This window comes from Hemibagrus wyckioides, linkage group LG18 (assembly GCF_019097595.1).
Source record: "Hemibagrus wyckioides isolate EC202008001 linkage group LG18, SWU_Hwy_1.0, whole genome shotgun sequence".
Classification (NCBI taxonomy): Eukaryota; Metazoa; Chordata; class Actinopteri; order Siluriformes; family Bagridae; genus Hemibagrus; species Hemibagrus wyckioides.
In genome coordinates, this window is record NC_080727.1 from 1,840,001 (window position 1) to 1,853,651 (window position 13,651).

The 13,651-nt window shown below is 40.1% G+C and overlaps 1 protein-coding gene across 2 annotated transcripts in view; it reads left to right on the forward strand.

Moving 5' to 3' along the window:
• Positions 1-6,779: 6,779 nt before the first annotated feature.
• LOC131368686 (potassium/sodium hyperpolarization-activated cyclic nucleotide-gated channel 1) overlaps positions 6,780-13,651 on the forward strand; it is a 124,102-nt gene continuing 117,230 nt past the window's right edge. For both annotated transcript variants that reach the window (XM_058414730.1, XM_058414731.1), the window contains exon 1: positions 6,780-7,375. In XM_058414730.1, coding sequence (XP_058270713.1) covers positions 6,987-7,375 — 389 coding nt within the window. In that variant the 5' untranslated portion in view covers positions 6,780-6,986. The remainder of the gene's footprint in view (positions 7,376-13,651) is intronic.

Consider the following 13,651-nt stretch of genomic DNA (forward strand, 5'->3'; position numbering starts at 1 on the left):
TCAAGTAGATCCATTGCACTTATTTTATCTAAAACAACACGTTTATTTATGGACTTTCTAACTTAACTACTTACTGAAGTGGGTGTGGCTTAATCCATCACCACATCCTAATAAAGTAATAAGATGGAAGGTTTTTAAAAAAAAAATAAAATAAAATAAAATAATTAAAAAAAAAATTATGCAGTTGTTTTTATTATAACTGGCCACAATAACGAATTTATTTCCCAAAATATTTATTAGCTTGATTTAAGCCATTTAAACCTTCATAAATCACAGGGTTCATACAGCACCACACACTTATTTTATTTTATTATATTATATTTTCTTTCTTTCTTTCTTTCTTTCTTGCTTTCTTTCTTTCTTTCTTTCTTTCTTTCTTTCTTTCTTTCTTTCTTTCTTTCTTTCTTTCTTTCTTTCTTTCTTTCTCTTTCTTTATACTCGTTTGTTTGCTTTAAATTTAATGAACGTCATCTTTATTTTTCCTGAGAGCTTCATATCTGACCGCTCACTCTCAAATATAAAATTTCTTCTTCTGTAATAAAAAAATGAATTCATTTTCATAAATTAAAGTAATTATTCTGTCCATTAAAAACTGCACGTTTCATCCATTTTTCAGTTTTGCACTTTTAGTTGGTTGTTGTGAATAACACAATAACATCTAAATGTCCTCTTAGGACTCTGTAATGACCCTCTCATAGCACTCTTCTGACCCTTGTATGACCCTCTTATGTCCACACCTGACAGAGAACAGGACATTTGTACCTCAGTGTCTGTTCGACTGCCTGCTCTTTTTCCTCGAGACGTTAAAACCTTTCCTTCTGATATACGGTAGTGTTTTTAATGTAAATGTAAATGTAAATGTGAAGGTGTAGTGTGTGTGTGTGTGTGTGTGTGTGTGTGTTTGTTATTCACATCACAAGCTCTGAGAGTTCAGGAGAGAAAAATATCTCTGTTGTTTGAGAGCCAAGCTTTATCTTTTATTGATTTTTTTTTCGCCAAATTATGTGATACTCTCTGTAAAATTGAAAAAACTGAAAATATGAAATCTAAAAACAATAATAGTAAAACCAAACAAACAATAAATTTGCCATAAACTAAACATGTAAAAAATAATAAATAAGTAAAATCCAACTTCAGCTTCATGTTTCGAGTTTTTTTCTCAGAAAGAAATTATTTATTTAATGTTAAAAAAAATCAAATTAAATTTAAGGATCTTTGGGAAGTAAATAAAAAGAAAAATAAGGTGATATAATGTAGAATAATAGTTAAACATGTGAGAAAAACAGTCCTTTCATTTTATTCGTTAATTATCTTTTTAATTTATTCAATTGTTTATTATTGTTTTAAAATGCTTTGGTTCTTGACACCAGAAGAAGGAAGGAACAAACCTAATAAACCGCATGGCCTGTTCCTCAAGGACACGCGCCGTTAAAACCCCCGAGGTTATAAAAGTCGCTCACGTGGTGCTGAGCTCACGTCTTTCTGTTAGCCTGCACGTGACGCAAGAGCAAAATAAAATAAAATAAAGGAGTCACGTATCCTGGGCTTATGACTCTGTGTTCTCTCCAATGTTCTCTTTCACTGAAACCCGAGTTACACAACGGGGAACAGTTGGCAGATGCACTAATCCCTCCCGAAATAAAAACAGAAATAAAAGGACATCTGCTTCATTTATGATAACACGGCTTACAGAACGCCGGAGAGATCGGCCCGATTGGGGCAGACGCCGTGTCGTGGGGTCGTGCCGGTCGTGTGCTCGGGTCACGTGAAGCTTCCTGTTGTGGACTCGAGGGGGCGTGGCCTAACGTTTTATTGACAGATTTCTCGTTAAGACCGTGTGACATTAAAGAGCACTGGTGACAAAATGGTGAGGAAAGAAGGTTTATTATTTAGGAGCCAACACTAGAACCTGACTCTGATCCCTGAGTTTTGAGATTAACGACACACTCAACGTTAACATTTCGATGGTTCCTGCTGTAACACTGCAGCTCATTTTCATCTAAATGCCTCTTCATCTTCAGACGTGGCTCTTTGTCAGAGACGAGACAAATAAAAGTGATGAAAAAATAAAAGTCTGGATAATTTACCAGGCGATGAATTGCCTCCATTTTTGATTTCTCGAAAGCTGAATTTAGATTAGCAAAACAGGGTGAAGATTGGGATGAGTTGAGGACATTCAGGGATACACACACACACACACAGGTCTGGATGCAGGGAGCAGGTGGACTGGTGCGGATTTCATCAGCAGGCAATCTGCAGTGCCGTTTCTCCTCTTTGCCCACCGCTGGCACACCGCTGCCCATCGCATTCACACGCCACGTGACATCACTAATCACTTCTCCTGAAGAAACCAAATGCTGGTTGTTCAGCTGAGTCTCGTGAGCCGTCAAATCGCACAGAACAACGATTTAACACAAAGGTGGAAATTCATACACCTGGCTCTGGGATTAGTTTCAGTGAGATGATGAAGACTGAACAGAGAACACGTGAAGTTATGATGTCATAAAGTACACGTGAAGGGAATAAAACTGGTGGTGCTGTTAGGGGAAAATTACGGTGGCTGAGAAGTGTAAAAGAAAATAAAACCACAAGGACGAAACAGACAAACTGGAAAAGGTAGGTATAGAGTGTGAACGGAATTCTGCTCTCTGATTGGACGAGATATCGGTCACTCAGGATCAACAGGAAGTAGGAAATTGTGTATCTAACTTTATTACTTGTACATGTGTAGAGTTCTGCCTTCACTTTAAAACATTTTTCTTCAATAGGTCAACTTTAACAATAATAAACATATATATTTATCTTTATAAGAAAAGATAGATCATTCAGCTCTACTGTGAGGAAGGACGTTCATATGGTCAGTATGATGTTGGATATACTGATAGCGTATCATGGCGTAAAGATTAGTTTGCGATCTCTAAAAACACACCAGGTCTCTTCTGAAGACCAAACTATTCCAGATTAAAGGATGTAAGGAGCGCTATAAGAGCAGAGCTGTGTTCATACACACACCAATCCACTTTCTACTGCTGCAGCTACTGCTGGACTTCCTGTAGATCCTGAGTGACCCATGTCTCGTCCAATCAGAGGGAAGAATTCCATTCGCAAAACTTATACCTACCTTTTCCACTTTGTCTGAATTCTTCTTGTGTTTTTGGATTTGTTATTGTTATCTTAAAAAATTTAGTGTGTTATTGTCACGGAGTTTAAAAGCATCAAATCTTTCATCCTGAATACTGACAGCTCCAGCTGAGTGTGTGTTACACAGTGCTGACACTGGAGACTCCTTCCTTATTCAGAATGAAGCTGTGTTTTTATTTCTCTTTAAGGCTGGTCATGTATCCTTGCTATAGCATAAGTGAAAACTGGAACTTAAACTGATTCACATCATGAAAAGTAACAACAAATGGATAAAAAGTATGGTGTGATGTGTCAAGTGAACAAGTTGATGGGATGTTGTGGTGTAAGAGGAATAAAGCACACAGGACTGTCCTGTTCTTGTAATATAATGAGCTTCAGGATGATCCGAGACGCTGCGCTTCCTGTTAGTGATGTTTTTCCTTTAACAGCACGACATGAAGTGTCCAACAGGGCAGAGTTAAGGGCAGTGAGATATGACCTTATGTTGCTGTAATGACGTTATTGACCCTAGAGGTTACACAACTATGTTAATCTGGTGATGCAGAGGTTCAGTCTTTAAGTTGAGAATAAAGAAAACTAACTGCTAATTGCTCACAAGTCTTTTCTTTTCTTTTCTTCCTGCAATTATGAAGTGGCTTTTAATGCTGAACTATCAGATCATTAACAGAGCAGTGATAATTATAGCTTTTTCTAAATGACACATCGATCTGTGCATCACTTATCTCCAGATGATGGTGTGAGAGGAGGAGAAGGAACTTTAAAAAGTGAAAAGTGCAGAGAGAGAAACGATTGTGTGAATAAAAAGACAAAAGAAATGTTGAAAAAAAAATTCTATATATTTTACAGGATCTTTAATGTTCTACAGGCTTCCAGCTGTCTTTGGAGACCCACAGAAGGTCTCTTTAAGCAGCACATCTCACACTTTTTGGATTTCTTTAACTGTTAGATCATTTCCATGGATTTATTTCATGAAGATTGAATTTTTTGGAGGTGTTTTGGAAGATTTAAACTGATTGAACACGTTAGGTCTGAGGTGACTTCCAATAACTCTGACAGTGAGGGTCAGGATTCCACACACCTAATCACATGAGTCAGAATGCTAATGCGTAAGGTCAGAGTGTGTTTTATTAGAAAACTTCACAGATGAATGACAACAAACACTTTGCAAAGCTGGAATTTAAAGAACAATAACTGACTATCTGGACGTGTCCATCACCATCTTACCAGGAACAAGTGCTTGATGGATGGGGATCTGGACAGAGATTTGGATGGAAATCTGGATGAAAATCTGAATAGATTTGGATGGGGATCTGGATGGAAATCTGGATGAAGATCTGTATGGGGATTTGGATGTAGATCTGGATGGAAATTTGGATGGAGATCTGGATAGAGATCTGGGTGGAGGTCTGGATGAAGATCTAGATGGAGATCTGGATAAAAATCTGGAGAGATGTGGAAAGAGCTGTGGATAGAGATCTGGATGTAGATGTGGATGGAGATCTGGAGATCTTGATGAAAATCTGGATAGAGATCTGCAATTTAGATCTTGATTGATATATGGATGAAGATCTGGATAGAGATGTAAATGGAGATCCTTAATTAAGAATCCGGAGGCTACAATGAAAAGGAAGAAAATATAGATAAAAATCTTTATAGAGACTGGATGGAGATCTGGATAAAAATCTGTAGAGAGATGTTGATGGAGATCTGGATGGAGATCTGGATTAAAATCTTGATAGAGATCTGGATAGAGATCTGCATGGAGATCTGCATACAGATCTGGATGGAAATTTGGATAGAGATCTGGATAGAGATGTGGATAGAGATCTGGATGGAGATGTGGATGGAGATCTGTATAGAGATCTGGATGGAGATCTGTATAGAGATCTGGATGGAGATGTGGAAAGAGATGTGGATGGAGATCCCCAATTAAGAATCCGGAGGCTACAATGAAAAAGAAGAAAATATGGATAGAGATCTTTATAGAGACTGGATGGAGATCTGGATGAAAATCTGGATAGAGATCTGGATATAGATCTGCATGGAGATCTGGATATAGATCTGCATGGAGATCTGGATGGAGATCTGCATAGAGCATGGAGATCTGGATGGAGCTGTGAATAGAGATCTGGGTGGAGATCTGGATAAAAATATGGAGAGAGATGTGGATAGAGATCTGGATGAAAATCTGGGTAAAGATCTGGATAGAGATCTGCATGGGGATCTTGATGGAGATCTGCATGGAGCATGGAGATCTGGATGGAGCTGTGAATAGAGATCTGGATGGAGATCTGGATAGAGATGTAGATGGAGCATGGAGATCTGGATGGAGCTGTGGATAGAGATCTGGATGGAGATCGGGATATAGATCTGGATAGAGATGTGGATGGAGCTGTGGATAGAGATGTGGATGAAGATCTGTATAGAGATCTGGATGGAAATTTGGATAGAGATCTGGATGGAGATGTAGATGGAGATCGGGATGGAGAGCTGGACGGAGATCCCTAATTAAGAATCCTGATGCATACAGTGAAAAGGAAGAACTCAACCAGACGGATTGGGATTGGGATCTGAGAGTGGGATTATAAATCTCAGATAAAATTTGCAGATGTTTAGATGTTTAAGAGTCCGATCACAGCAGGAAAACGTGACACAGATGAGCAGAAGGATGTCCTGCTCCTGACCAGACTGTGAATTAAAGCAACATCATCTGCACACAACGCTGAAGCTTTTATTTTTAAAATAAAGCTCAGGTCATAATCCTGCATGATGTTCAAATTCAGCCTTTTAATCTGAGAATCTAATAACTCTATGCAATAAACATGTGCGTTATTAAGTAGATCACTTTCCAGAACAGGAAGAACCCGACGTGTGAGCCGGAGATTATTATCTCTCCCTAATCCGATTACACTGTCACTAATTCACTTCTGTCTTCAACAAGCCCGCTGATACAACCGGCGTCCATCAGTGTCCATGAAGAGCTCCAGCATGTCCCTCTACCCAGGAGCTTCAATCAGGAACAAAACACACGTGCAGGAAATTCTGATTAGACACACACTGTGAATAAAGGTGTTGGAATTAATAAATACAGACAAACAAACAAACAAATAAATAAAAAGAATAAATAAATAAATAAAGTTTTTTTATTAGCAAATATGGGTTTCATTTTTTTTTATAATAAATAAATAAAGCTCATTATAGTTTTGAATTCATTCATTTAAATCTGTTATATATTTCACATTTCCATTAAACATTTTTCACAGTTTCTATAAGAAATTTATTTTTAAAATGTTCATTTTATGTACTAATATTCATGATCTTTTTAGTTTTTACTGTGTTCCTTTATTCATTTGTTTATTATAAAATTACGATGGACACATTTTCATCAATCTTTTGTTTTGGTCTTTCTGCAATTGACTGATAAATTAATTAATTAACTTATTGTTTAAGGCTATGAAGGACGTCGTGTGTGTTTTTTTTTATTCGTATGTTGCTGTTTGTTCATTTTTTGTCGTTGCAAGGGAATTAAAATAATGTTTCCGTTAGAGGGCGCCACAGAGAAAGAGAGAGAGAGAGAGAGAGAGAGAGAGAGAGAGAGAGAGAGAGAGAGAGAGAGAGAGAGAGAGAGAGAGATCCTCTGCCCGGTTTCAGCAGCAGCGCGGTGTCAGTGCGCGTGCTGCCCGATCGGCAAAAGGAGCCGCGCGAAACAAAGCACATCAAATGAGCCGAGAGGGAGCTTCCGGCGGGGCTCCTTTCCGCGCGCGCTCCACCTCTCCGTGATTACAGGAACACAAAAAACAAATTAACAAAACAAACTAATCAGCGCACACCCGCTTCAAGACGTCATGGAGGACAAGACGAGCTCGAGGGACGAGAGAGCGGACGCGGGGAATTCGGTGCAGAGGCGAGACTCGGCGAAGAAAACCGGTGGAGGAGGTGGTGGTGGAGGAGGAGGTGGTGTGAGTCCCAGCGCGTCCAAAGAGCACGGCAACTCGGTGAGCGCGAGCGCGCGGACAGACCGGGACCGGGAGGAGGCTGCGGTGGGGCTGTGTGACGATACCGAGAGCCGACAGCAGCAGTACAGCTTCATGCAGCGGCAGATCGGCGCGATGCTGCAGCCCGGAGTGAACAAGTTCTCGCTGCGCATGTTCGGCAGCCAGAAAGCCGTGGAGAAGGAGCAGGAGCGCGTGCAGACCGCCGGCTACTGGATCATCCACCCTTACAGCGACTTCAGGTGAGATAAAGGTGGAGGTGGGAGGTGCTTGCTTGCACGCTCACCAAACTCACCATTTGCTTTATTACTTTTACGCATGCACGTGCATATATACATGCAGATACATATATAAAAATATATATGCTCTGTGTCATTTGTAACACACACACACGATCGTAAACACTAGCGCGCACGCGCGCATTCACGCACGCAAGCGCGCGCTCGCAACCCTCCTCTATGCGCATCATCCATGCAGTGCGCACTCGGTTCAGAGTCAGCGATGCCCTTGCCTTGAAGGTGAACTCAGTGCGAGCGCGCGCGAGCGACAGTGAGCAGGTGAAGCCGTGTATGCATTGTGGGTGTTTTCTTTTTTGGTGCGGAACAAAGCGCGAGCTCAGCTCATCTCCTCTTTAGTCTGCCGTGAACCCAACCAAACCAAACCACACCACACCAAACCGGGGAGAGGGAGGGAAACATGATGAAACACTTACACCACCACACCGGAGGAAAGAGCTCGCGAGCACTCTGCCGTGCAGCAAAAAGCGCGTGTATTACCGTCACTCAATCCCCCCACCACCACCCCCTCCGCCGCCGGTGTGAAATTAACGCATGCAGTGTTGAGTTAACACCTACGTGAACACCTACAGTGCGCAGGGTTACACACACACACACACACACACACACCTGAACCGGCACGCAGGGGCATTAAAGGTGTAGTTCAGCTCGTTTGCTTGCCCTTTGCACCAGATGTAAATAAGGTGTGTGACGTGTTCAGTGCTTCCTTCTGGAGTCTAGATTTTCACTGGAGGGACAAAGCTGATGTAGCTAACACAAAAAGTCACTGAAAACACACACACACACACACACACACAGTAACCCTTCACTCAAACTAGCAAGTAAGGACATCAACATGACTGGCAGCCATTTTGTAAAACATAAAGCGACATTTGAGTAGAAATTTCTATTGATATTGAAATATTTCTCAATTCCATGAACATTAAAAATAAAAAATAATTAAATATACATTACATTACAAATACAATACATTAAAAATAATGCAGCGAAATCCAAGCGATCAACTCAAATCCGATCCTTTCCCACGTGTGGTGTGACGTTCCTCCACTTCCCCACAGTCCTTTAGTTCCTACCTGCAGTTAGTTCCAGCTTCCTGTTTGACATTCGCAAAAAAATGGATAAAAATCTTTATATAAAACGTGTACAGAGACGTTAGGAAGAAAACCGAAGCTTGGAAGGAAGTAGCAGAGATCGCTGGTGTCTTTAATGAGTATATGTAGCTAGTATGTCGTATGGTTTTGCTAATACTTTGCTAATCTTCTCTGAGAACGAAGCAAGCCTACACTTTAGCATTTTTTTAAGTTTCAAACCTTTGTTAAATTTGTGTTTTCCTAGTTAGCTTTAAAAGCTTTATAAATGCTACGAGCATTTTTCAGCAGAGCGTTAAATTAAACGACACCCGCATGAGTGCTAGCGTGAATAGAAGTAAAATTAGAGGCTAAAGATGCTAAGAAATATTGGTTGAGCTACAAGGCTAATACTGTTTGCATGTAACAGACGTCTGTGTCTCTGGGAATCGTTGCTAACGTCAAAGGAAAAGATTTTGTTTTGTTGCTAAGTAACAGATCAGATGGCTCCAGGGCAACACTAATGTTTGGGGTAACAGGGACACTGTGTACATTTCATTTTTGTGTTCAAACTGCCCCTTTGGCTGACCTCTAAGAAGTGTTCATTCTGGATTTGTGCCAAGTGTAACACCGTGACCTGAAGCATGCTAGGTAACGTCCACGCATTCCATCGTAGAGAGCCTCAAGTAGTTAAAGCTAATCTCGTTAAGCCAGATGATTGCTGTGTGTGTGTGTGTGAGTGTGTCCTACAGTGACGTGATTGTAAAGGCATAATAAACACTAATGTTCAGTGTGTTGAATGAACAGATGCAGTGTTTAGCTTTACAGTGGTCAGTGATAGCAGAGATGTCATGAAGTTTCTATATTTATATTTTTATTATTCGTAAGCATTAAAGCATTACTGTTGAATGTATGCATTAGTGTTGAACTAGACTTTAGTGTTGAATTTTAACTCTAGTTTTATTGGCCTCAGTATTGAGGCTCATTGTTGAATTACCTGCTCGGGTTAAATTACTGTCTACACTGTTAGTTCACTAGTGTTGAATTAACAGGTCCAGTGTTACTGCTGCTACAGTATTTAATTCAGTGTTAAATGAATGCTTGCTAACAAAGAAAGTGTTATTGCTAATAAATGTTTGTAATGAACTGACACAAAGCTGCTGGATCAGTGATTACTGTGTTGAGTTAAACTGCAGTGTTGAAGTGCTGTGTAGAATTACCACTTCAGTGTTTAATCAGCATTTTCTCTTTAGTTTTAAGGCTCAGTGTTGAAGTGTTGTGTAGAATTAACACTTCAGAGTAGAATCAGTGTTTACTGTGTTGAAGTAAACTGCAGTGTTGAAGTGTCATTTAGAATTAACACTTCAGTGTAGAATCAATGTTTATTTGTTTTCAGCTAAACCCAGTGTTGACGTGTTAATGCTAACGGCGTAAAATCAGTGTTTACTGTGTTGAGTTAACTTGCAGTGTTGAAGTGCTGTGTAGAATTAACACTTCAATGTTTGATCAGAATTCTATCTTTGGTATTAAAGCTTGGTGATGATGTGCTGTATAGAATTAACTGTTTCAGTGTTTACTCTGTTGAAGTAAAGCTTGGTGTTGATGTGCTGTGTAGAATTAACACTTCGGTGTAGAATGAGCATTTTGGCTGTGTTGAAGTGCTGAGTAGAATTAACTGTTTCAGTGTTTACTCTGGAAGTAAAGCTTGGTGTTAAACTGCTGTGTAGAATTAACACTTTGGTGTAGAATCAGTGTTTACTGTGTTGAAGTAAACTGCAGTGTTGAAGTGCTGTGTAGAATTAACACTTCACTCTTGGGCCTCTTAAAGCTCACTTCTGAAGACTTTACAGAGTAGAATTAAATTAAATTTAGTGTTTAATGCAATAAACATTAAACACGTTAACCCCCCATTTCCCCGCCCACAATTGCAGTGTTAGTTTTCTTCAGGATGGGCGTGGTCAGGAGCTGAGCGGTTAAATCAGGTCTTTATGAATAGAAGAGGAAAATGTTCCAGTGTGCAGTGAACTTGCTTGCACCTGTGTGTGTGTGTGTGTGTGTGTGGCATATGGCAGCCTGTACAGGGTCACGCCCTCTGAGACAAGGTGAGTTTGGATTAGTGATATAACCTGAGACAGGATGAGCTTAACGCCGATGCTAACACAATGATGTAACACAACCTTCCTATGATATACATATCACAATCCTGCTTAGCCATGCTTTGTCCGTCTGTCTGTCTTCCGGACACGGAGGTAATAATCGAGAGGCGTGCTACATCAGCAGTTGCGAGAGTTCGTGGAATGATGCTAGCGAGTAAACGTCTCATGCTGTGTTCACACGTGCGGCGATTTCATGGCTACATGTCTCCAGTTGCTGGATTATGAAGTAGTCAGGAGGCGTTAATGTTACTGATTTCCATAGTAACAACCTTTATTATCAGTTTATTATTAGCAGTTATCAGCTAGCTTGCTGCTAAAATGTCAGGTTGAGAATAAACGGTTAGTATTTTGAATGAAACACTTAAAAAACACGACACTCTTTATTCTCTTTACTCTTTATTTTGTGTAACAGAATATTGCTGTGTTGATTAACGCGCCACAGGTTTGATCAGGACGAGGGGACGAGGGTTCTAATACCTTTACATGCTTCCTTCTCAGGTGACTCTCTTTCTCTCGAGCTTTCATCACTTCCTTTCATCTCACCTACAAATGAGCTTAACAACAAAAAAGAGCCAGAGCGAGCGAGGGAGCTAACGATGCTGTCATCACCAGGCAGCGCTGCCAGCCATCGCTATCACCGTTCTGTGTGCTACAGAGCTCATAGTGCAGATTAGCATGACCTTATCGTTACGTAGAGACTCCATTCATATTGCTCGAATAATGCCTGGGGTGGGGAAATCAGGGGGGCAAATACTTTGTGCAGAGCAACAGATGGCCTGTAAAGTGAGCTGTATGGCTGGTGGACATCAGGGTTGAGTGATCTGGTGATGTAGAACAGTGTCATTACTACTTTATAGTGCTAATCAACCACCTTATTAGCATTTATTCATGCTTTCTTTAACATAAGTTCTGTAGTGTAGCATGACTATGAATATACGTTTACTGGAATTCTATATAAGCGTGATTATGAGAGATTATAAGCGTTATGAATGTAAGCAGTTTGATTATGTTTGTCTACTGCCACTTTGAAAAAAAATGGTAGGTGGGATCATCCATCAGTTATGGTAGTTTGTTTTATGTGAGGTGTGTAACTACAGATATCACGGTAGTTTGTTTTTATGTGAGGTGTGTAACTACAGACATCACGGTAGTTTGTTTTAGTGATGTGTCTAAGTACAGACATTACAGTACTTTGTAAGTACAGATATTACGGTAGTTTGTTTTTATGTGAGGTGTGTAACTACAGACATTACGGTAGTTTGTAGCTACAGACATTACGGTAGTTTGTAACTACAGACATTACGGTACTTTGTAAGTACAGACATTACGGTACTTTGTAACTACAGACATTACGGTACTTTGTAAGTACAGACATTACGGTAGTTTGTAACTACAGACATTACGGTAGTTTGTAATTGCAGACATTACAGTAGTTTGTAATTGCAGACATTACAGTAGTTTGTAATTGCAGACATTACGGTAGTTTGTAACTTCAGACATTACGGTAGTTTGTAATTGCAGACATTACGGTAGTTTGTAACTTCAGACATTACGGTAGTTTGTAATTGCAGACATTACAGTAGTTTGTAACTACAGACCTTACGGTAGTTTGTAATTGCAGACATTACAGTAGTTTGTAATTGCAGACATTACAGTAGTTTGTAATTGCAGACATTACGGTAGTTTGTAACTTCAGACATTACGGTAGTTTGTAATTGCAGACATTACGGTAGTTTGTAACTTCAGACATTACGGTAGTTTGTAATTGCAGACATTACAGTAGTTTGTAACTACAGACAATATGGTAGTTTGCACTTTTTTGGTACAGAAATTACAGTAGTTTGCAAAAAGTAGTAGGTGTGATTTGTGGTAGTTTGAGCATTTGTTAATGTTTTGTGTGAGGTGTGTTACTACAGACATTATGGTAGTTTGTCTATTTTTAGTGGTTATACAGTAGGTGTGTAATTATTATAGTAACTGTGTGTATTTGTTAGCGTTTTTATGGTAGGTGTGTAACTACAGACATTACAGTAGTTTGTTGTATGTGAAGTTTGTTTCTAAAGACATCATGGTAGTTTGTACAGTTGTGTTTATACGGTAATAGGTGTGTAACTACAGACATTACGGTAGTTTGTTTGATGTGGTAAACCTCATACACCAGAAGTCTTTGGTCTGAAACTGGGCCAAAAAAAACAGCTCCAGGTTGTAAAGTACAGAACCTGGGACTAAGCGCTCTGATGTCCAGCTTTATGATCTTCAGGAAGCGATTAGAGAAGCTTTCCGTCAGACTGAGATATTTTTATGCCCCGTATTCCAGCCAAAACTCCATAAAGCTCTTCTTCTCCTCGCTATATCTTCTGTTTTTCTGCTGCGTTGTTGCTCCCCGCAGAATCAGAACTGCTGTGTCGGCATGTTTCGGCTCCACCGTGACGCCGTGCTTCAGTTTATTAAAGTGAAAACACGCTGTGTTGTGCTGCTGCGGGAAAATAATCAAAGACACGCTGAGGGGATGAAGAGGAGTCACTGTTACTGACGTGTTATTACCATGAGCTCCTCTGTCCTGAAAACGTAGCAAAACAGTAGCAGTTGTTACAAAGTGCTCACACTGGAGACTCCTTCCATACACGAGACAAGAAGCTGTTGCTATAGAAACAATAACGTACCAGAACCTTATGCTGCACCCTTTCTTCACACCAGACGTTTTTTATCACATGACCAGAAGACGGAGATAGTGATTAGGAAGGATTAATGACCCCAGCGTCCTTCCTGTCACGTGATCAATCACCGAACGAAACGTGAGCCACGATACCATCGCACTTAACACGCAAGCACTTTAAAGATTAATGAAAACTTGGTAAAATTCATTCTTCATCGTCGGCAGAGTCGAAATTCTGTCATATTTCCGCCGTGATGCAGTTCTGCTGTTGCTTTTTCCTCGGCTGTCGTTTATTACGCAGAGACGGAGAAGCTGAAACCGAGGGAATCTGACACGTCGTTAT